This window comes from Labrus mixtus, chromosome 4 (genome assembly GCF_963584025.1).
Source record: "Labrus mixtus chromosome 4, fLabMix1.1, whole genome shotgun sequence".
Classification (NCBI taxonomy): domain Eukaryota; kingdom Metazoa; phylum Chordata; class Actinopteri; order Labriformes; family Labridae; genus Labrus; species Labrus mixtus.
The window spans coordinates 25601043-25624216 of NC_083615.1; the positions used below are offsets into that span (position 1 = coordinate 25601043).

The 23174-nt window shown below is 41.7% G+C and overlaps 3 protein-coding genes and 1 non-coding gene across 7 annotated transcripts; 1 reads left to right on the forward strand and 3 right to left on the reverse strand.

Annotated features, from left to right (window-relative positions):
- Positions 1–314: 314 nt before the first annotated feature.
- LOC132973252 (Golgi apparatus membrane protein TVP23 homolog A-like) lies at positions 315–2696 on the reverse strand. Its single transcript, XM_061036602.1, has 7 exons — positions 2563–2696; positions 2331–2453; positions 1944–2088; positions 1719–1808; positions 1483–1611; positions 1257–1385; positions 315–1150 (listed from the first exon to the last, which is right to left on the reverse strand). Exons 2-7 carry the CDS (start codon positions 2447–2449, stop codon positions 1124–1126), a joined length of 639 nt encoding a protein of 212 aa, XP_060892585.1. The 5' UTR covers positions 2450–2453; positions 2563–2696; the 3' UTR covers positions 315–1123.
- Positions 2452–13523, forward strand: polg (polymerase (DNA directed), gamma). Of its 3 annotated transcripts, none has more exons than XM_061036601.1 (23): positions 2452–2471; positions 4090–4687; positions 4807–5002; positions 5121–5288; positions 5442–5588; positions 5709–5788; positions 5917–6099; positions 6187–6320; positions 6654–6777; positions 6880–7104; positions 8083–8200; positions 8343–8420; positions 8743–8856; positions 8950–9110; positions 9475–9528; positions 9614–9731; positions 10077–10212; positions 10816–11062; positions 11136–11258; positions 11363–11531; positions 11720–11928; positions 12033–12193; positions 12843–13523. In XM_061036601.1, the coding sequence occupies exons 2-23, from the start codon at positions 4116–4118 to the stop codon at positions 12905–12907; spliced, it is 3582 nt and encodes a 1193-aa protein (XP_060892584.1). In that variant the 5' UTR covers positions 2452–2471; positions 4090–4115; the 3' UTR covers positions 12908–13523. The 3 variants fall into 3 exon arrangements, with proteins under 3 accessions (XP_060892584.1, XP_060892583.1, XP_060892582.1); XM_061036600.1 differs by lacking the exon at positions 2452–2471 and adding an exon at positions 3129–3200; XM_061036599.1 differs by lacking the exon at positions 2452–2471 and adding an exon at positions 3251–3465.
- Positions 2860–2932, reverse strand: trnar-ucg (transfer RNA arginine (anticodon UCG)). The gene has a single exon. It is a non-coding gene; the product is annotated as a tRNA-Arg (tRNA).
- Positions 12327–22629, reverse strand: fanci (FA complementation group I). 2 transcript variants are annotated; one of them, XM_061036598.1, is made up of 38 exons: positions 22378–22629; positions 22166–22265; positions 21999–22071; positions 21790–21920; positions 21521–21674; positions 21330–21387; positions 20929–20970; positions 20596–20719; positions 20411–20496; positions 20182–20314; positions 20007–20084; positions 19751–19887; positions 19240–19420; positions 19034–19121; positions 18796–18926; positions 18644–18714; positions 18385–18499; positions 18149–18271; positions 17846–17914; positions 17647–17748; positions 17371–17559; positions 16887–17008; positions 16640–16801; positions 16200–16379; positions 15940–16106; positions 15755–15831; positions 15519–15635; positions 15378–15429; positions 15175–15302; positions 14742–14807; positions 14543–14639; positions 14268–14452; positions 14107–14163; positions 13954–14028; positions 13806–13865; positions 13512–13607; positions 13234–13335; positions 12327–13092 (listed from the first exon to the last, which is right to left on the reverse strand). In XM_061036598.1, exons 2-38 carry the CDS (start codon positions 22256–22258, stop codon positions 13030–13032), a joined length of 3984 nt encoding a protein of 1327 aa, XP_060892581.1. In that variant the 5' UTR covers positions 22259–22265; positions 22378–22629; the 3' UTR covers positions 12327–13029. The 2 variants fall into 2 exon arrangements, with proteins under 2 accessions (XP_060892581.1, XP_060892580.1); XM_061036597.1 differs by having other exon boundaries at positions 12327–13335.
- Positions 22630–23174: the final 545 nt, after the last annotated feature.

A 23174-nucleotide genomic window follows, 5' to 3' on the forward strand; every position in this document is an offset into this window, starting at 1 on the left:
GTAGGTAAAGTACACTAACATGCCAACAAATGTTTAATAAGCGAGCACAGGAATATAGCCTCTGGTCGTACTCAGTTCAAAGGTTTTCACAGGTTGAAAGCAAGTGTTAGTGTGCAATCCTGATTAAGTAAAACATCCTTGAAGACTGATGAGTTTGTATCATGGTTTGTATGTGATAGCTCGAGAGCACAGGGGCCAAGAGTATGAACAGTTCCCTCCAAACCTGTACAGCCTGGAGAAAATGCCATAACGTGTTAATGTGGGCGAAACCAGAGGCAGAAAATGACACAAGATTGTTCATCATGTCTATTTACTCATTGTGTTTGAATAAGTCTTTTCAGATGAGAAACAGAGTTGGTGATAGCCATAGGTTTACAAAGAGTCTGGCTTTTGAAACGAAAACTTAACAATAGTTAAAAGAGAGGCAGCTATTCCAAACAATAAGTTACTGAATAAACAAATGAGCTTATCAGCTAAATACTCAAATTGGCTCAAGATTTTTTTTCAATCACAGAGAAGTTAAAAAGCATTTCAGGGCCTAACTTAACCGTAAAAACAATATTTCTGAACATCATTCTCAGAAATAAATGCATAAAAAAATAATTGTAAAAAATATTATCTATTAAACGCTAAAGGATTTTGTTATGTTCAAATACATTTAAGATCATTTTAAAGTAATAGTCTGTCACAACATACAGACCTGCTACAGATATGCATATTCAACAAACTTGGGTGATCATTATTAATGCCTAACACTTCATCGGAGGTGTGAAAAGTGTTGTCTATGGAGAAGAATCAATTACAACCAAACATTGAAGACACACTACCTGGCTGTTCTTCCAGTAGGCTTTTCTATATGCTAATAGTTTAGAGATCCTTACATCTGGTTAGGCTCATGTGTGTACGGTGCTCTCTTCACCAATGTTTTAAAACTTAATCACAAGAAAGTATGGCTTATCTGTTTCACAGTGAATATGTGGTGTTTAACCAACATCTTTAAGGACATGGAAAAGTTGTATGATGCACTTGTGTTTTATTATCATAATTAAAAGACAGATCCAGAGACAACATGGGAACTGAACAGGCAGCAGCATGCGTGCCAGACACACAGTGCGTCAGTCCTTCAAAATATCCCAAAGATGATGTCTGGCTGCAAAAAGAAAATGGTAGTTAGAATTGAGTTTATTATTGCTGAGTTAATGTTCACATGTGGGGGGAAAAAACAGCTTTACATGCTAAATGCTGCAGTCACTCACACACTGCAGGAGTTGCTGTCCAGTTAAGGAACGGGTGTCTGGGGGTTGGCCATCCTCTCCCACTGCCTTGCACCGTAGGTAACCATAGAGATTAGCCACTTGGAGGGAAAAACTAGCAACCACAAGTGACTGGGGAGAAACAACATTTGGGATTAAAGTGGGACATTATGTGATGTACCGCCACCAAATATATGCAGAGGATGAACACAAGCTATATTAGTCTCACCAGCCATTTAATCTTCAGGGAGAAGAGGGAGGTGAAGAAGAAAAATGTCCATATAAGAGGACAGATGATGAGACCCAGCCAAAATATCCTCGCCTCTGCCTCGGTACCAATGTTATTGATCTGAGAGGTCTGCTCACACACAAACACACAAACAAACATAGCAATGCCCTTTTGTTTAATACCCCCACAGTGTTCTTCTACACAGGAGCTGGACCATATTGATGACAGAATCCTACTTTTTTAGCCTCAAATACCCAGAGGCTCTTTCCGTCCTCATCGATTTGATTCCACCAGCGCAGCCCCACCAGCAGTCTGCCAGTCACATTCTGAAACACAAAATAATAAGTAATCCCAACACATGAAGTTAAACGTCTAGGAAACTCAAATGCATGACAGGGCAAGGAAGGTCAGAGGCCTTGGAAAGTAAGGGGGACTAGTTGCTGACCTCTTCGACCTCTCACCTTGACAGACCAGAAGTCAAAAGAGAGCAGAGTGATGATCAGGACAAAACATGAAGCAAAGTTCTCGCTGATCAAGTCACAGAACAGATAGGTGACTATAGCGATCACCCTGAAGAACAGGTGGAAAAACGAGGCAAGAGGATGTCTGGAATAAAACACACAGAGAAAATAAGCATATTGAATAGCCTATGACGGTAGACACTGTAGACTTTGTTTGCATATACAACTTCAGATTTAGAACATCAACTCTTAAAACACATTGTTAGAATTAAAAGAATGCACATCTCCTATCTGGGATATATTTTTGTGTCCATTTTATATCAATTGAAGCAAAAAACTCTGAAATGCAAGAGAGGTTACATGATGAAAAATTCTCCTGCAGAGCACCTTATGACAGAGCTTGTGTGCGCCCTCTCCTGCTCGCCAGGAGCTAAGTCAAGCTCAACATCCTCTGTGTCATCTGCCATCGTCTGACAAGAAGCAACGACAAAATCAGGATCAGTCATCCCACTGCAAATGAAACACAGGGTAAACACATACATCCAGACTCGATTTAAAACATTACATTTAAAAAAGGGGAGTGCCTGCGTAGATGTTTAAAACAACGCCAATAGCCTACCATTTGGTGTTAGCAGAGCGTATAACAGCGCTTGAAAAAGGCAGGGGTTGCAATGAAATAAGACCGACGCTGCTTCCTCAGTGACTTCGTTCAAATCAACATGGGCTATAGGAAGGTTGGCTTGAAATCATTTCAAGGTTGGCATAAGTAGTCTACAGGAAGACATTTATATTTTATATTTTTTGTAGGGAACCTGTTCACCTAGTTACATATGTATCTAATGGATCTTATAATGATCTAAGTATAAAACTGTGCTATTTAGGATTTTCGTCAGCAAAAAAAGAACATGCAAAAGAGCGACCGCGGCAGGACTCGAACCTGCAATCTTCTGATCCGAAGTCAGACGCCTTATCCATTAGGCCACGCGGCCGGTTGTATACCTCGTCTGAGCATGTAATTTTAAGGGCATAGGGTATAGTAGGGTATAGTTATAGATCCGAAGATACGCATTTGCACATAAGTCTAGTTTTCCTCTGAGTTCAGATTTCCTCTGAAGTCTTTATCCATTTATGTATGAAAAACTATGTGAAGTTATTGTTTATTATAAAACAAGAACAAAACATGCAGTCATCCGTACCGCTTGGCGTCGCTCACGCTTTCTCTTTCTCCCCGCGGCCAGTGGAAAGCATCATGCTGAGGTAGCCCATCTATGCTACAAACTAGACATTTTTATATTATATCGTTTGAGAACTTAATTGTGAAACATTATACGACAGATCGTTTGAGGTGTTTTATTTTAATTGAAACGACACTGTGCCTAACACACTCAGCGAGTTTATGATTAAACAGCGAGTATTGTGTTTTTGTTGCTCAAAAATTAGCAACAGTTCCCCCAAGGACGATCATGGTGGAAATGTTGGTAAACACGAGTTAGTAGGTTGGCGTTGAACCCATTTAAACAAGGTGACTGCATTGTGTAATGTACCTAGATGTACTGTGCTACAGTCAATTCAACAGTCAAGGTGTGTTTGGATGTTGTGTTCACGTCTTCACAGTTACCTGGGTACACTCCTTGACAAAAACCTGAATCATGAACAGAACACACCTGTAAGCTGCACTGAGGCTCTGCAGAATCTCTACTTTTAATGTGGACACTGATTGTTTTATTCTAGAGATCATTTATTAAGTTCAATTTAACATTTAGTTTTATCTCATAGTATGGTTACCTTTTAGTGCACTCCTAAAATCGTCTGTCCAGTATGAGTCTAAACCATAGACTGTAAAAATAAAACAGCCAGTAAAACGATTGACACTCAGCAGCTTTCCTATATGAAGGTCAATCTGCTCTGACCATCCTCTCTTGGAGGAATCTGTTCTTCTACCCAGGTTTAAGAGCAACAGATACACATTTTCGTACTTCCACGCAGTACTATAGCATTTTATTTTATTTCTGCCATTCCAGCAGAATTTTTAACAAACGGGTTTCTTTAATTGGTTGTATTGCATCAGTTTTCAGGTAGTCACATCAAATGAGATACAAAGTGGGGCTTAACTGTTTTGATGTTAATGTTGTATTGTGTCTTGCAGCTCCAGTGTGAAGTCCACATGAGGTGATGCTGCATGTGTTGCGTTGTCCTCTGCAGAGGACTCTGATCTCTCAGCGATGGAAGTACCTACGCTCCCTCTACTCCACCAAACCTCACTCTTCTCAGGGCGAGGAGTCCACAGAGACACGCCTGAACCGCTTGAACATTCAGATGCTGTCGCGGAACCTCCATGAGCAGATCTTTCGTGGCCTTGAACCAGAGGACAGAGAGGATGATGTGGAGCGCAGCATCAAGCACCTGCAGAAACACCAGCTGTGGGGGAAGGAGACTGCATTGTTACCTGATGTGGAGCTTAAGCTTCCCCGAATGTATGGCAAAAACATTGATGAGCACTTTCGAATCTTGGCGGAGAAACAGAGTCTACCCTACCTCGAGGCTGCCACCGAGCTGCACCGGGCTGAGCTCCCTCCAATGCCACAGGAATGGAGCTGGGAAGTTGGCTGGACCCGCTATGGGCCAAATGGGGAGAGTCAGAGGGTGGATTTCCCTGTGGAGTCGGCGCTGGTGTTTGATGTGGAGGTGTGCATGACTGAAGGAAGCTGTCCAACGCTTGCTGTTGCTGTGTCTCCCACTAACTGGTAAGAAACAAGTTAGAAGGATGTAAAGGAAACATATATACCTAAGTTGCATTAGCATTTTCAAATTGGATGTGAATTGTTAAATTCCCACTGCTAATATTTCTCACTTGCTACTGTAGGTACTCTTGGTGCAGTAAGCGTCTGATTGAAGAGCGGTACACCTGGTCAAACCAGCTGACCCTAGCTGACCTTATACCCCTGGAGACACCTTTAAACTCTGTCCGTCCGCCTGGGGGTCAGTGGAAGAAGAGGCTCATAGTTGGCCATAACGTCAGCTTTGACCGTTCTTACGTCAAAGAGCAATACTTACTCAAAGTCAGTATTCATAGTCAGTCATTTAGTTTTGTCCTTGTTTCATTATCGTTGGTTCAAATCCCGTTTTATTAGTATTTTTACTTCAGTTCAGTTAAAACAATAGTTTTCTTTCCCTAAGGGTTCTAAGGTTCGCTTCATGGACACCATGAGCCTTCACATGGCCATCTCCGGTCTTACCGGGTTTCAGCGCACACTGTGGATGGCCAACAAACTGGGAAAAAGGAAGGGTCTTCAGGAGGTGAAGCAGCACATCAGGAAAGCTGGGCAGAAAAGGGAAGGCCCAATGGTTTGTGTCTTTTATGACTATATTTTAGCTACAGCAGTGCTTATTTGTGGTAAAGTTGCAGCAAAGTTGACATTTTTTCAGGATCTTTTTTCTTTAGGTTGTTGCTGTTGTCTTCTGCAAAACTCATTTTTGCCATGATGCTCTTGTGTACAGATAGGCTCCTGGGACTGGGTGAATATTAGTAGTATCAATAACCTGGCTGATGTCCATGCGCTGTATGTGGGAGGACCGCCGCTGCAGAAAGAGGCCAGAGAGACCTTTGTCAAGGGGAGCATGGTGGATGTCAGGAACAACTTTCAGGTTGGAGGTTTATGAGAAATCCTGTTTTTAAGTTTTAACTAACCATCCATCAAATGTGTTCTCTAAAAAGTTGCATCATCATGAAGTGACTGATCATTTTGCCTCTGCTGACCTCTACAGGAGTTGATGCAGTACTGCGCCCTGGATGTTGAAGCCACACATCAAGTCTTTACAGAACAGCTACCGCTCTTCATGGAGAGGTCAGAAGCCCCCCAAACCACAGACATTTTCCTTCAGCTAATATATGTAGTAATTGCCCAGACAAAACAAGTGATTGAACTTTCTTCACCATTTGCATATTTAAACTATTTCTTTCATCTTTCGTAAGGTGCCCTCATCCTGTGACGTTTGCAGGAATGCTGGAGATGGGGGTGAGTTACCTCCCAGTCAATCAAAACTGGGGGCGTTACCTGGAAGATTCGGAGGACACTTATGAAGAGCTCCAGAGAGAGATGAAGAAGTCTCTGATGGCTTTAGCAGATGATGCTTGCCAGTTGTTGCAGGATGAAAGGTGAGAAGAGCACCTATTCATGGCCATGTTTCTCTCCGTAGCAAAGCTATGTTTAATTTTTTGTTTTTTGTTTTATTTCAATTTTAGATACAAAGAAGACCCCTGGCTTTGGGATCTTGAGTGGGGTGTTCAGGAGTTCAAGCAGAAGAAAATAGTTGTGAGCAAGAAGAAAAAAGCTGCTGAAACAAGAACTGTTACTCCTCTTCCAGACTGGGAAGAAGGTATGAGAACAGGAGCACAGCTCAACTTGTTTCATACAAACATGTTGCCCAAAGTGATTCAAAAATTATACAGAAGTAGAAACAAACATTTACAACAATAGATACAACTCTGCAAGACTAAAATGTTTTAACGAAACAAACAGATACGAATATGAATAAAAAATATGTAAAAGTCAAAGGAGACAAAATAAACACCTTAAATACAGCTGTTAAAAACACAGACTCAGGATTAACATTACCCAAAATGAGCAGTTTCTAACCCCTCTTATTTTTGGACGATGTTTCCAACATATTGTTGAATTATTAAAACAAAAGATTTCATTTTGATACCAGACCCAGGTCCACCCTCTGAAGAAGAGCTTGCCGGCCCATGTCCCAGCAGGCTGGCGGTGGAGAATCTGAAGGAAACTGTGAATCGACTTCCCAAGAGACGGCAACATCTGCCTGGACACCCGGAGTAAAATCACCTGGATTATTATTATCTTTCTTTTTTCCTTTTTTTCCCCCCTCTGTTTGCAGAGTACAGCAAAGCCTCCCCTGTCCTCTCTGTGACCCTCAGGTGGTACCGTAAGCTGTGTGAGAAGATGTCTGAGGACGACAGCTGGTCGCCTGGTGCCAGCCTCATCAGCCTGCAGATGAGACTGACGCCTAAGCTCATGGGTTTGACGTGGGATGGTTTCCCGCTGCATTACACAGAGAAACACCGTTGGGGCTACCTGGTACCTGGGCGCAGGGATAACCTGGAATCTGAGGAGGAAAACACAGGGCCTGTGTGCCCACATAGGTATTGTATACACCAAGCGTACAACATTAAAGGGGACAAATTATGAATTATTATAATTATGTCTACTGACCCACAACATGTGAAATAAACCCATCCAGTCCTTTGTTTGTGGTCTGCATAAGTCTTACAACACAGAGAAAAATGCTCCGTTTCAAATTTGCTCAGCTTGTGATGTCACAGTGGGATTCTGGTAAAAAAAAAAAAAAAAATCCCCTCCCCTCTCCTCCCCTGGTATCTCTGCCATTGGACCCCATCCCCAGCCTAGAACAAAGCTTTAGCACAGGTCCGCCATTTTTATTCTCGCTACAGAGGAGTGATGTCTACTGGGAAAACTCAGGGGGGGGTCATTGCATTTAAAGAGACACACACACCAAAACGGAGCGTTCTGAGAGAGCTGGTTTATACAGGGTCACAAACCTCCTCTGGTGCTTGATTCATGTTATATTATGACCAAAGCACAGCACAGATGTTTCATTTAGACCCCAGGGGACTGTTTGAAAAGGTGGAGGAGGGGGATAATATGTTCTCTTTAAGATATGAGCTTGTAAAGATTTAGTCTTAGATTTTCACAGGTATGTTGTATGTTTTTTTTTAAATGTATTAAACCTTTATTTAACCAGGTAAGTAACCCATTGGGATCAAGATCTCTTTCACAAGGAGGACCTGGCCAAGAGGGCAGCAGCACATGTCATGATAAACATTACATGATGAAGAAAGAGTTCACAAACAATAAGTTCAGAGCAACACCAATTACAATGTGCAAATTGGTTTGCAGATAAAGTACAGAGTCGTGATCACAGATTACAATTCAAATGGTCTCGTGTTTTTTTGTCTTTTAAGATGGAGCCAAAGTTTCAAGTCATTTTGGAGAAAGTTCCCTGCAGAGCTGGTAGCAAAAATAAACGGTCCTTTCCCTGAGCTCAGTGCGGACACGAGGAGCAGACATGTTCATTCATTCATGTTTGTTGTGTCCCACAGAGCTATCGAGAGTGTTTACAAAGAGTACTGTGAGCAAAACAGTAAAAGGCAGCCGGAATATCTGGACTGTGGCCCCTCAGACGACCTCATGTTTACTGACAGCACAGTGTGGGCAAAGGTGTGTTTACGTCATTGACTTTTAGTGGTGAAGATTCATCACATATTCTAATAGTTAAGTTCACTATAAAAATGATCTGAATCCTCTGAAGTGAACGTTGTGTGTGTCTTGACTGAGATGTGTTTTCTTACCTCATCTGAAGGTGGAGGAGTTAGGCTCCCTGGAAAGTTTGACGGAGGAAAATGGAGTCAAGATGATGAAAAATGGGGAGAAGATAAGAGTGAGTGTACATTTTATTATAAACATTTGTAACACTACAGGGTCTTTAATTACATTTTAAAAATACTTTGACACTATCTCAAATTATCATACGATATTTTTAGGCAAAATCAACACAAAACGTATCTCGTTAAAGCACTTAAAGCACACATCAAGAGCAGACTGCACTGTTCATTTATTTACTATATTACTATATTATATTTACAGAAACCTTTGTAGTCCAACAGGATTGAGTGTTGTGATTTTTGTTTCACTGACTTGAAAGTTCATATCGGTAACTGTGATGTGCTGTATGAAATGATTCACACTGTATCACACATTAGCCCAAAGATTCACATCACGTCCAAGAGGGAGATCACTGCCATTATCACCATGGAAACGGACCCTACAACGATGTAGATATCCCGGGATGCTGGTTCTTCAAATTGCCTCATAAGGTGAACTTTTTCTGTTTTCCCAGAGCGTCTTGGATAAGAGGCACGAGCTGATTGTTCCAACAATGAGTTACTATCAACGTCTCACTTTTTCAGGATGGAAATCACAACAACGTGGGCAGCCCTTTTTCAAAAGACTTCCTGTCCAAGATGGAGGACGGTACTCTCAGGGCAGGACGGGGTGGAACCAACGCGACGCGAGCTCTGGAGATAAACAAAATGATCTCTTTTTGGAGGAACGCCCATAAACGTATAAGGTACTCCTCCTTCATCTTATCGGGTGATTAAATTCACTCCCCACTGCCATCAACCAGCTGAAACTGTTGACTGTTGCCGTAAACTCTTTTTTTAAGTTGCTTTATAGATATTCTTTGTTCTCTGTTTCCATGTGTGCTGCTTCTATATTTATTAATCACTTTTTTGGAGTACATCTCCACATCTTTGTTGTTTTCAGTTAGATTTCATTTTTTACCACTGTTCTTATTTTATCTATGATTTTGTGGTTATGTTGTTTTTAACTTGTTATTTACAGCTTGGGGTTATAAACATGCTTTTTTAGTGACGTTTTTTAAAAGTTATTATTTTAAAGATGGTGAACACATTTTCTGTCTCTCCTCACAGCTCTCAGATGATGCTGTGGCTACGAAAGGTAGAGCTTCCTCGTACCGTCAGCAGGTTTGTCTGTAATATCTGTATTTCTGTATTTATTGATTGGCCATGTAGTCATTGCTGTGTATAACAACCTCTCTGTCTCCCAAAGGCACAAAGAGTTTGATGAGGAGGGCCAGTATGGTGCCATATTACCTCAGGTCATCACCGCTGGAACGGTAACAAGAAGGGCTGTGGAGCCAACATGGCTGACTGCGAGTAATGCTCGGGTGAGAAAGGAGAACACATCACATCCTCATGACTTAGCTACCTGTTTGAACCAAGCTGCATCTATTAGCACGCGGAGGAAGTGTGTTTGTAGGAGCCATGTTTAGGAAGTGCAAACACAAATTGTTCCAGCACGACTTTAGGTTAAGGTGAAACTCTGTATAGGTAGGAACTATCACTGGGCTGTCAGGTGTTGCTAGACGGGGAGCAATTACACTTTTTTGACCGCTGTACGCCACGCTATGAGGTAACAGTGAATGGAAATGGAAATGTCGGGGTTATTGTTTGAACACCGCACATGTCACATTAATCAAGACAACGATGGAATCTTGTTCTTACATTTACAGAAGGATCGGGTCGGCAGTGAGCTAAAAGCCATGGTGCAGGTGCCTCCTGGATATCACCTGGTGGGAGCCGATGTGGATTCTCAGGAACTGTGGATTGCTGCTGTGCTGGGAGAGGCTCACTTTGCTGGCATGCACGGTGAGATTTTTCCCCTTTTAAAACCTAGACCTCTTTGAAGCTTAAAAATCACTTAATGAAGGAACTTTACTTGAGTGGCCCACACAGGTATAATAATGGCCTCAAAAATACGTGGCAACTTCTTTAAGCATTTTAAATTTGTATTTATTTTTTATGTGATAGATGAATTAGCGGACCATTTCACATCAATTTCCCTCCTATACCTGTTCATTGAATTGACACACACTGCAGAGGAACAATCATTACACCCTCTTCTAAATGTACTGATTTCTGGGACCTCTCTAGTGTAATATAGGCCGACATTATGCTGCTGTGTTATAACTTTAGCTGGTTAGTCAGTAATAAAAGCACATCTGTGTTGATGCTTTTGATTAAACAAGTCATAAAGAAACCTTAACACATGGCTCTGCGTATGTTGACAAAGGAGTAAAACTAATCCAAACAGAAGTTGCCCTTTAAGTGACTTCATGAACATGGTGTGTTGACAAAGAAATTCAGAGAAGACACATGCAGGGAGAGGGAAAGAGAATGGGGCAGGGCTAGTCATTATTGTCAGTAAGAGAATTGATGTAAAATAACAGCACGTGTGTCTGCTGGTTTCAGGTTGTACAGCGTTTGGCTGGATGACCCTTCAGGGGAAGAGGAGTCAGGGCACTGACTTGCACAGCCGCACTGCTGACACTGTGGGCATCAGCCGAGAGCACGCAAAAGTGTTCAACTACGGACGCATTTATGGTGCGGGACGACCCTTCGCTGAGAGGCTACTGATGCAGTTTAACCACCGGCTCAGTCAGGCAGAAGCTGCTAGCAAGGCCAGGCAGATGTACGCTTTAACAAAGGGAATACGCAGGTAACAAGTTGAATATAAATGATGTAGTTTTTTGTGATTCCAGATGGACTGTTGAGTTCATATGTTTTGTCAGATACAATCTCTCAATGGAGGGCGAGTGGCTGGTTCGTGAGCTGGGTATAGAGGTGGAGAAGGAGGAAAATGGAAGTGTCACGTTGGAAGAGTTGCGGAGGCTCACCAGATTGGCCTCACAGAGGTGAGAAACAGAGAAAAACATTAATATACACAGATCTGAGTGTGAAAAAGTGTTTACCCGCATTCACTGAAGTCCTTGATTTCTCACTCTCTCTTATCCCAAAGCTCTCGGCGCAAGAGGTGGGAATTGGTGGACAAACGTGTGTGGGGAGGAGGAACGGAGTCGGACATGTTCAATAAACTGGAGAGCATCGCACAGTCAGCCCAGCCAGCCACTCCTGTTCTAGGCTGCAGAATTAGCAGAGCGCTGGAGCCCAAAGCAGTAAAGGATGAGGTGAGGCAGTGCTGATCAGCAGGATAGACCAGCTCTTAGAAGTAAACCATTAAACTGCCATGATAAGACCATATCAAGAGCCTGCTGTGCCAAAGACCTCATCAAGAGCCCAGGCTTGATAAGGTTCATTATGGTTTGCAAAACTTCCTCTTTTGTCTAATAAGACGATGCCATTTTTCTATTGTCAGTTTATTACGAGCAGAGTGAACTGGGTGGTGCAGAGCTCTGCGGTGGACTACCTACACCTGATGCTGGTGGCCATGAAGTGGCTCTTTGAGGAGCATGACATCGACGGCCGCTTCTGCATCAGCATACACGACGAGGTGCGGTACCTTGTCTGCAGCGAGGACCGTTACCGAGCTGCGCTGGCACTTCAGATCACCAACCTGTTCACGAGGTCGGCTCTCCGCTCAGTTTATTCTTTATTCTGTGAAAATATCCGTTACAGGACCAAAAAAAAAAAACGACGGCTAGCTGATTGTGTGCTTCTGTTTCCTGTAGGAGTATATTCGCGCATGCGTTGGGCATGCAGGACCTCCCTCAGTCGGTAGCTTTCTTCAGTTCTGTTGATATTGACCAGTGTCTGAGGAAGGAGGTGAACATGGACTGTGTGACCCCTTCCAACCCCACAGGTCTTGAACGAAGATACGGACTACCACCAGGTGAGTCTGCACACCTTTGTCATTATTTCCTTTTTCTGAGAGATGTTATATACACGGTCGGATACACATAAAATGCAAAAAGAATGAATCACATTTAATGCTTTTTATAACCTTATTAGAAGGAAAATTGAAATAACAGAGCACAGTTTTTAATTTGTGGATGCTTTTGTAGTATGTACACACATTCTGTCAACATAGTCTCAGTTTATATCCTTACTGAAAAGGTTAAATACCATGTGAGACACAATTAAAGACAAACATTCATAAAAGAAGAAAAATATTGGAGCGCGTGCTGCATTCATCTCAGCCTCTTTAAAGCACTTTACAAAGTTTGAAAATGTCCTCAGGAAGCATTTGTGTACTGAAAACATAGATCCACATCTTCCCATTGTTGTGTGAAGGACAATAAGGGCTATCTTAAGTACTTTTGTGCGTAGCTACAACCATAATATATTTAAAACAAGAAGTGTGGTCATTAAACATAAGTCACATTGGTCTAATAATGGAGGATATAAACTACAGTGAAAAAGAACCTTTAGAATTGAGATTAACCTTGTTGTGAAATGCATGTCGTATACAAATGACTTGTTTATTTTACTACTAAAGGAACACAAACACATTGTTAATATTAAATGCAAACTTTCCACAGGTGAGGCCCTGGACATTTACCAAATCATCGACATCACTAAAGGCTCTCTGAACAAAAGGAGATAGAGCTTTGTGAGCTGAGCTTCTCGTAACGGAACAGTTCAGCAGCGACTTCAACTCAAGGCCAGCGAAATTCATGTGCATCGAACACTTCTGAGGGGGGGGGGGGGGGGGGGGGGGGGGGGGGCTCACTGTTTTCTCTTCTTCTGTTTGGGTTCTTGTGTCTCCTCTGCTTCCTGTGACTCTGTGGGCTGAAAGGGAAAGAAGACAACACCGGCACAGAGATCTCAGTCAAGAGAAAACTACTGAATTAGAGAGTGTTCACAAATGAAGTGTGAATGTGTGAGAAAAGAGAGCATGAGAGAGACTAAGAACCCAACACTATAATTTACCTCATCACTGTCGTGCTGCTCCTGCAGGGCTGCGTCCAGAGTAGCAACGTTGATGCGGAAATCTCTTGAGGTACTCAGCTTCATGTACTGCATCAGATTAACCTGACAAGCGTAAATACACACATGTTGCTGAAACACAGTATATGACCGGCCTGTCTCTGATGATTCTAACTGACTGTGTTGGGAAAAGGTGTTTTCATCTTTGTTAAAAAAGTTTCTTCATGTTTTTCAAGAATTACATTTTGTAAACTGCTTCAATGTATCATGTATATAAATACCTTTGATTTCTTCGAGAGGGTGATGAGGAATTTCTCATACTGCTCAATGCTGAAGATCACGTTAGGGATGGCTTTTGTCTCTCGTAGAAGTTTAGCCTACCAAGAGAAAAAATCTCGGATTAACAGATTCTGAAGGGTTTTATTTAAAGTGGTTTGTTTGAGCCTCAGAAGTGTTCAAATGCTGTGTAAACATATTTCATGATAGACAATTAAACAGAACATAAATATATATATATAGCTATAAACAATCTCCTTAACCATTCCCATAACATAAAAAGAAGTAAATGTCCATACTGAGGCAGCAGTGTTCACTTCAGTCCTTTTCTTTTTCTTCTTGTCATCTGCTTCTCCACTCTGACGGACAAAAACACACATTCTCAGATAGTGCATGAAAATCTTCAACATAACAGCAATATTTTAATTTAAAACATAGATATGAAACTAGCGTGTGCTGTACCTGTGCGTATGTGATGAAAGAGTAGCACTGTGGTGTCAGGTGGGAGCCAGACAGTTTGACCTGCACAGAAAGCTAACTGTTAATACGACATAAGGCGTACTACAGGATCCAAAAAGAGAAACCTCACTTCCGACTCACCAGCTTCTCAAAGCGTGCAGGCAGTGCACTGTGCTGACTGGCACACACCTGGATGTACTAAAAAAACGAAAAAGACAGGAAGAAGGAAATAAATCTCACACAAGACACAATTTAAAAACTCTACTTTCATATTGAGACCACCAAACGGACGATTTACGCACATATTTGACAAGTGTGGTGAGGATGGTGTATGTGCGGCTCAGTTCTCTCAGCAGTGTGATGGTGCCGGTGCCAGGTAGCAGAGCCGTTTGCACCAGCTCGTTTAATGCCGTCAAAAGAGTCCCGAGCTGCAGGGTCACAGCTTTCTCTATTGGATCCTGCTGGCCTGCTGTCTGAGTGGCTTCCCCTACAAACAGAATGTGCACCACGACACAGAAACGTTAGTTCCTCTCACCCCCAAAAGACAACTGAGCTCCAGTGTGGAAATGCTTCTCACCTGAGCCCAATTTGTCAGAGGATGCCTGGCTTTTCTTTCTGGCAATCAGCCAGTCCACTTCATCGAGCACTCGGCCAACCTGAGACAGGACCAGCAGCTGCAGTGGGAGATTTAAATAAATGCAGATGAGAACAAACAGATTCTCATATATTAGTGTCAAGAGCGAATTATACGCTATAAAAAATAATGAAATACTTACCGCTGCTGTGGTGGCAGTCTTCATGTTGATAATGGCAAAGTGGGATTGTTTTTCCACCTCCACATCCTGATCGTACAGAAGAAAAAGCAGAATAAATTTTGTATGTTAAACCCTGGCTTAGTCATTGCAGCTAAATTTATTTGGTTATTTTTAAGAGGTTACGGTCAAACAAATGATTGTTGATTGTTTTGATCATGATAATTTAAAAAATGTACTTATTGCAGGAAAAGTTCTACATTTTAACTGTTACCCACAACAGTGTTCGTAGTAGTCAAAGAGTCACTAATCCCTTAATACTGCTTCAATTGGAATGACAAGGTGCAGACATACCTTCATGTGTTTCCAGTTTTAACAAATAACTAGAATGTTAAAAAAAAAAATGAGATGAAACAGATTGATGGTTCTCTAAATATTGTTTCTGTGCCGCGTGTACCTGATCAATGTCTCCCAGTTGGCTGTGGATGTCCTGGCAGAGCTCCAGCAGCAGGCTAACAGGACTCTTGTAGAGAATGTGCAGACTGAAGAGAAGAGAGAACAGGCCCTTGGAGAAAGCTGGATCCTCTGAAAGAGAGAAAAATGATCAGAACACGACTTACAACACATCACAGACACAGAGTAAATAATACTGTCACTCACCAAAACTGGTCTCCTTGCAGACTTTCACAGTCCATGTGATCATCTGAACAAACTGTGAAGAGAGATCTGTTTAGTAGTAAAAGTACTACAGTTATCCCCCCCCCCCCCCCACCCATAAAGTGCACTTCAGAATACACCTACCTGTTGGGAGGATGGCTTTAGCTGACGTGAGAGCACACTCAAAATGCTAACCAGTAGTTGAGCCTCTTTGCTGTTAAAATCCTCCTCACCACCACTTAACTGAGTGAACAACGCCCTCTAGTGACAGACAGAGGACACCGCAGCTGAGTAAAGATGCTCTGAAAGGGTTGAAGAGTGCTGGCTACATTTCTATCTTTAAAAAAGTAAACACAATATGATGTTCTGCAAAGATTCACCTGAAACTGTCTGATGTAGAAGAAGTTCATCTCTGTAGCACTGCCGTCGTCTGGCTCTTCATTGTCCTCCGAGACGTCTGCAGAGGAATGCAAAAAAAAGAAAGAAAAATAATTCCTATGATCCACTCAAGTGTTATACCTTAACGTCGACGCTTTCGACAGTTTTAAAAGTGCTCCTGTCTGACCCATGGTGGAGAGGAGCTGCGACATTCTGTCTGGATATCGCTGCTGGCAGGTTGTGAAGATCCTCAGCAAGCCTTCCAGACACATCAGAGACAGGCTGGAGCGCTTCTCCTTCTTCCCTGCATCCTCCACCGCGCTGGGGATGTTGGTGTAACGCCACATCAGCACACTGGGATGGAAATGGCACAAGTGATGTTACAGACAACACAACATGGTACATATTCTGAAATGATACCGTGTTTGAGGGCCGAGGGATTCAAACCTTGTCATGTCACAAAGGAACCGGAAAGTTCTGTCTGTGTTCTGTCCATCTGGGCCTTCTGTGTGTCCAGTTTCCTCCAGCTGCTGGATCTTCTGCACAGCCACACTGAGAGCATAACGCACAAACTCTCCTCTGGAGCGAAGCACTGAGAGAGCCTCCTCTCTGCTCTGAGTACTGTCTCTGGAAAAAAGACATGAAAAAAAGAATCACAACTCTTTAGTTCTGCAGTTTTTACGTTTTTACTACTTGCTTCTATATCAACCCTTATTTCAATGGAGTTTTACTGTCATTCCGCTGGGCTTGGGCCAGGGATCATATCATGTACAAGAGCTACTTTCAGATGAAGCTATATCAAGATAATAAAATGTTGTATTTTCATTCAGAATGTCCCAGTTACTCTTACAACAAGCAATGTTCACATAGGCAGCGTAAGCTTTTACCTGAAGAGGACGCTGAGAAGAGTTGATATGAAGCCCAAAGAGAGTAAACTGCGGGGGGTCTTTTGCATGGGACCACGACCCTTTCCGGATTTCTCCTTCAGGATCTCAGCAAGCTTGTGGTAGCGGTTAAACAACTCCAAGAGCTCCTCAAAGTGGCTTTTACTACAACACAGAGTTCTTATTAACACATCGCCAACATTTATGCTCGGCAGCGTCCTGTCCACACACAAAAAAAGGTGGCTGTTACCTGTAGTTTGCTTTAGTAAAGCTGAACTCCATGAGGACCTCATACACTCCCATCACCAGCACAGCGTAGATGTTATTCTTCACCCCAACGCTGGATCCCATAGAGAACTCAGCTGACTTGTCCTGGTAAACACAGAGACAGAATATACAGTAAAAATGCACGGCTTAAAGTCGGGACATTTGGTTTCATTTTAGTCAGGGGATTCACACTAATGGACTCATCTCACACACACACACACAGACACACACACACACACACATATATATGTATGCACAATTGATAAGGGTGCCCAATACTGTCTTCAATCCCACTACATCATACTGTTTATGCCTAGTGAAAAGTTACTCAGACACATCATTTCTAAGAGCAGTAAAGGGTTTCTCCTGCTTTTAAACAGAAGGTAAATATTGCAAAACCTTTGAAAGTCATTCAGTGTAGTTGTGTGTCTGTCATTTCCACACAGTGTTTATTCTGTCTACAATACCAGTTCAAAGTCCTCCAGTTCACTCTTGGTCATGCGTCGCGTCATGCTCTCTAGGATTGTCTGCAGTTCGGACAGGTACCCCTCCTCCTCCTCGGCCTCATCATCGCTGTCATCCATGTTGGCGCGGGCTGATCGGTGCATGTTCTGCAGCGACAACAGGCAGTGTACAGTACAACTCACCAGGTGGGCCTGAAAGGGGAACAAAAAATATTTAAGTCCGACATTGACACCGAAGAAAAACACAGTGGTAAAATCGGACTCAGCAGATAAGAGTACCAGAGGCTCCTGCAGGTAGACTTGGTCTCCGAGAGCTGTGATGCACGGCTCCAGTTTCACCGGGGGTAGAAGGTCTTGTTCAGGCTCGTAGTATCGCCTCAGCTATAGTTCAAACATGACACAGCCATCCGCATAAAAGACAGCTTAAAAAACAGGATTTTTTTTACATAATACAGCATGCACTTGATAACAAGTATACCTGTGACAAGAGGGTCTGCATGATGGAGCTTGCAAGTTGAGAGTTGCGGCGAAGAACATCATAGAAACCCTGAAAGAGAAAAGATGTTGCACTTCAAAGAATACAAATGTTTAGAGGCTTCATTTAAAATGTCTGTAGTTGAAGATTTCTATACATAAAAGATGCTGACTTAGGAGTAAGTAAGTTTTCTCTTTATTAATTGAAAAAGCAGCATGTTGCTCGAATAAAACTTTTAGTTCAGCAACATACTGCATTTTAAAAATGAACTTATAGACAGGCACACACAAAAAAACAAACTCTAACCTCATAGAGCATGAGGCGCACATCAGCCTGCTGGCTGAGGCAGCGACGCAGGCTGCTTAGGATTTCCAGACAGAAGGCTTCATTGGCAGCAGAGTTGTAACGAGAATGAACATCCACTTGGATCTGTTCAAGCAAACGGTTATTGTGTTAAAAATTGCAGATACCTGCACAGATATTTTTCCCCATGTGTAGAAGCATCTATGCAAAGAACACAAAGAGTATATGTGGGACCATACCTGGCTTGAGGAGACTGCCTGACTACACTGACTGGAGGCCAGACTACCCAACACTTTGAAGTTCTTTAACAGCAACAAGAAGCCAGTCACTGCAGACTTCCTGCCATCCAGTTGGCTATTAGAGAGTCAAGGGGGAGACCAATGCAAGATCTTGATTAGCGATGTTAAACTGCCTTTCCTTGTAACTACTGTTAAACCATGAAATGCTTCGACAGTTTTGTGATCCATTAACTCCTCTAAAAAAAAAATCAGTACTCACCTGGAAAACATGGCCTTACGGAGAACTAGAATCAAAGCGTCTTTCAAGGACATACTGACCTTTAGCAGGGGCTGGACATTAAACAGAAAATAAATAAATAACAAACAAAACAAACATCTACCTTGTGTGTACATGTGTGTGTTTTTAGGTACCTGAACGGCTTTAAGCAGACCCTGGACAGTGGCCAGGGGCAGGTATGACAGGTTGTCAAATGTCTCCGTCACTTTTGAGGATGACTCCAGGAGGATCATGGGAGCAGAGATGACGATGTCAGAGAAAAGGTCTGGTGGAACAGACACAGAAAAGAAAAGAATGTAGGTTCTAACTAGTCTAATACATTACTGCAGTAAATCTAAAAGCTAGGGGTTGATATCTCTGACGTCGTATTACCTAAGTAATGACTGACAGGTGAGGCTGTCTTGGAGACCAATCGATTCAAGACTTCCTCTAGGATCTCTCCTCTAATAGGCTCGTGCATCTGTTACAGGAGAAACACATACACTCCAGTGAGAAGAAAACAGAACATAAACATGTAGTCAATAATGTCTGCGATTTCCATTTTGTGATACTTCAATAAAAGAAACATCAAATGTTACCTTGAAACCATGCAGGAGCACCTGTCCCCCCAGTTTACATGCTAGCTGAGTTGGGGTCCGGGCTATGGAAGCAGATACTTCTATGGTCTTTCCAAAAGGTCCAGGTTTGGGTCCAAAGTTATCCATAAGGAAGAATCCCAACTGCACCAGCCCATGGGTCACATGATCCCAACCAAACACACTGCACAGGTGGAGGAGACGAAGTCATGGGGAGAAAATGAATTATGACGCTACTGTCCTTGAGATTTGAGAGAAGATTAAGTAGTATATCCTCACTTTGTACTTCCACTTGAAAGATTATCGGTTTATTAGAGGCAATATTTAAAAATATATTTTGTTCTGATCTAAACTAAGACAAATAGTTACATGTTTTAATTAAATCTAAGACTGAAAAAATAATCTGTATAATCTGTCTGCACGTATAAATCTAAGATGGTGTACCGTATGATTTGGGGCAACACATTAATAGCTGTATTATAGTTCTTGTAATAAAGGTTGAAATGTGTCTCACCTGTTGTTGACTGTGTCAAGTATCATCTGAGCCACACTGCAGTGTCCAGGCAGGAGGTCCTGCAGGAACTTTGATCCCTGCTGCAGCTGCTCATCTTTGAAGCTCTTGATGATTGCCCCCTTCAAAATGTCAAACACCTACCCAAACCAGGGAATGGGGGAAGAATGAAGCAAAAAGAAAAGGATTGAATAAAGTAAGACTAAAAAAGTATATATTTAATCAAAAAAAGCAGAGGGGAAAAGTCTAAATTTCTCACCTGCTCTTCATAACGCTGGATACGTGCAACTGAAAGCAGCAGGGCAACACGGAAAGGGCACAAGTCCCCATAAGATGTCTGTGGAAATGCAATCATAAGAAAAAAAAGATTTATAGCACACTCTTAATGTAATCAAAATAACTTCACTAACAAAGAGAGCTGAGTTCTGCATAACCTTAATGCTTTTAAGAAATTCTCTCCCGAGATCATGGTTGAGTCGTACAGCAAACACAATGTGAAGAATAGCAGTACCCTCCACATGCCTTAACTGGTCCTGAGGGATGGACTGAACCTCTAGATCCAGACTCCTTAGCGTCAAAGCAGAGGAAAACAACAATCATGAAGTAAAAAACTTGGCATTTTAAAATTGAGATTCAATACAGTATGTTGTAAGAGCCACTCACTCTCCATGTTTCTGCTCTTCTTCCTGGCGAATGTCTTGTTCCTTAAAATAACCAATGATTCCTTCCAGGACCTGTTTCTTACAACCCTATCAGGCATGAAAGTGAGGCACAGGTATTAAGATAATACAAAAAAGGAATGATGAAAAGTTTAAATGAAAGATGTTGAGTCTCACACACAAATGTACCTTTGCAGACAAAAGTAGCAGCTGATAGATCAGTGGTGGGATCTCCTGTAGATCTAGTTTGGTGAACATCCTCAGAACTTTCTCCACCACAAACTGCAGCTCCTCAGATGACAAGGGCACATCTCTACAACAAGATAGACACAAAAAACACACTGCTGACTCATTTTCTATGCGATGTGAGGAAGCACGCGGAGAGAATATTGGGAGTTTGCAACGTGATACCATCGTAAAATAAATAAGAAAAGAAAGGACAAGTTACTGCAAAGTGCCAACATGTGATTAGTCTTTGGAGAACTGATCAGTATCTAAGAATGAGATGGTTTATGGTCTTACCTGAACATGGTCGTCAGGTGAATAACACATTGTGGGTCCCATCTGTATAAATAATAAACAGGAATAGATGCAAATCAACATTGTGACTGTTACTGATCCATTTCCCAAAGTTTCAACTTATATATTCACCTATACTTTACTTTATATCACACCCATAGGTCCATATCATTATAAAAAAGCACAAGAAATATAAATACAGGACGGGATGTAATCACTACATTTCAGTTTGTCAGCGAGTAGAATTCAAGTTTCAATATAGTTTCAATTTAAATATTTTATCTCAGTCAGGAGAGTAGATATGCTGTCATTATGATAAATGCTAATGAGAAACACTGGCAACACTTCCTTATAAACTCCAGGAGAAATAGAAATGTAGAATTGTATATCTAATAAGTCCTGACCTGCTTGAGCAAAGACTGTTGATCAGCTGTTTCTTGTATTCCTCACCATTGAGTTCGCCTAAAGTTCAAATAAAACAAGCAAACACCAAGACACTGAGTTTCATTGTCATTCACAAGACACCTCAGAGATGTGACTGGTTCTGATATAACATCAAATAATAAAGTAGTTGAGGCCTGAAGTGCACACTTACCTTTGCCATAAGACAAGGCGTCACATGCTGAAAGAGCAGTAAGGACAGTAGGAAAAAGCTCCAGAGACTTCCCACTGCCCATTTTCCCCACCTTAATGGCATCAACAAAAAGAGATCCCAGTTGTGCAAGACAGGATCCAGTAAGTGTGTGAGTCTGTGTACAACATTTAAGAGAGAAAGTGGGCGGTCAGACACTTCAGTCAATACAGGTCACTTAGTACAGTGTGGTTTCTTATATGAAAAAGCTTCATAGTAAGTTTTTATTTTACTTCCAGCATCAGCAGTCCAATGATATCAGCTGCCACCTCTGCCTGAAGATCTCCAGACTCACACAGAGGGATGCAGTGTTGATAAACCAGAAGTCTCCTGTTTGACCCTTCAGGTGAGTTGGAGGGTGAGCCTACATTTCAGAGCAGAAACTTCACTTTGATTGAACTGGACACCATGTTTCACATTTAAAACAATGCAGTGTACTTACCCTTAAATATGCCTTTGATCATGGAGCCGACCTTCTTACCCTTTAATGCACCATTAGTAATCACAGTAATCAGCTAGAAAATGGGATAACAGAAGGGGAAGAATTGGACAGTGGCATTTTTTTTTTTTTTTAGAAATGCGATGTGTATTTTGATCGGATATCTTTACCTCGTCGTTTGAAAGGGAGGACAGGTATTTCTGAAGTTCAGCTGTACTGTCGCCATCCGACAAAGTAACTATTTTATCAATTTCAGCCTTCATAATCGACCTGCAAAGTGGAAAAAGAATGGAAACGAATGGATTTGTGGTAAAGCTCAAAAGGCTTGTTGCTGAAGATAAATGTTAAATTAGATAAATTACATGCAAAAATAAATCTTTACCTCTGCTTGTCGTCAGCAAAAGTTTAAGTTTAGATTTTACTTTTAATTTATATTCATGAAAGTTGTGCGGGGAAAGCTCAAGTTAATTCTTCTGTGTCATGGGTAACGCTTTCAAAACACGTAATGAAACTCCCGCCAGCGGTTACTTCCTGTTTTGCTTCTTGGTTGCCACATTAGATCGAAACTCTGTCCCAGATACAGTGCATTAATAATCACGTTGACACAACTTTTAACAGTCATTTGTACAATGTATGTACAACACATATTTTGGGCTACCATAAATCATCAAATAATTAATTAAACATGTTATATTTCCATCGTATACGTTGAGTTACACGATAAATTAAACATTAAGTACAAAACGCGTGTTTTAACATAACTGGCAACCCCGCTTACAAGACACGCCCCCCAGTCTTTTCGTGGGTTGCCACCTGGTTGCCATACAGAGCAAGTAAATAATTTACCTGGACTCTAAAATCACTAGTTTGGCCCTTTTCAGATTTTAATTCAAGCTTTATTACGTTGGATCCCATTTGGAAGTGCAATCATTTCTGCTTGTCAAACATTTAAAGGTTTAGTGCCTATTATTGTTTTATTAAGTGTAAGATAGTGTTTTATGCTGGTTCCTTTTAGAGTGTCTGAAGTTCACCTACTCTCTGTTGGTTATATCTCAGAAACTATCGTGGGTCTTTCTAGCTGTGTTTTTCTCCCTTTGTGTGGGTTTTACCAAGTTTTTAATTTCTGAAGCAGTAAATTTGGTCTTGGTATTGGCCCTTTAAGAGACTCCCGTGATCCTT

What these genes read in the sequence shown, in the direction of transcription:
- fanci (XM_061036597.1), bottom strand. Translation starts at nt 22,258, where the DNA reads ATGAAGGCTGAAATTGATAAAATAGTTACTTTGTCGGATGGCGACAGT. An exon ending in TGCTCCTGCATGGTTTCAAG is followed by an intron (nt 19,122 to 19,239) that starts GTAACATTTGAT and finishes CTCCTGTAACAG; the next exon opens with ATGCACGAGCCTATTAGAGG. An exon ending in CTTCTCAGCGTCCTCTTCAG is followed by an intron (nt 16,380 to 16,639) that starts GTAAAAGCTTAC and finishes TCTTTTTTCCAG; the next exon opens with AGACAGTACTCAGAGCAGAG.
- polg (XM_061036601.1), top strand. Translation starts at nt 4,116, where the DNA reads ATGCTGCATGTGTTGCGTTGTCCTCTGCAGAGGACTCTGATCTCTCAG. An exon ending in AGAAAAGGGAAGGCCCAATG is followed by an intron (nt 5,289 to 5,441) that starts GTTTGTGTCTTT and finishes TCTTGTGTACAG; the next exon opens with ATAGGCTCCTGGGACTGGGT. An exon ending in TTAACAAAGGGAATACGCAG is followed by an intron (nt 11,063 to 11,135) that starts GTAACAAGTTGA and finishes ATGTTTTGTCAG; the next exon opens with ATACAATCTCTCAATGGAGG.
- LOC132973252 (XM_061036602.1), bottom strand. Translation starts at nt 2,449, where the DNA reads ATGACTGATCCTGATTTTGTCGTTGCTTCTTGTCAGACGATGGCAGAT. An exon ending in CACACAAGCTCTGTCATAAG is followed by an intron (nt 2,089 to 2,330) that starts GTGCTCTGCAGG and finishes GTTTTATTCCAG; the next exon opens with ACATCCTCTTGCCTCGTTTT. An exon ending in CCCTGAAGATTAAATGGCTG is followed by an intron (nt 1,386 to 1,482) that starts GTGAGACTAATA and finishes GTTTCTCCCCAG; the next exon opens with TCACTTGTGGTTGCTAGTTT.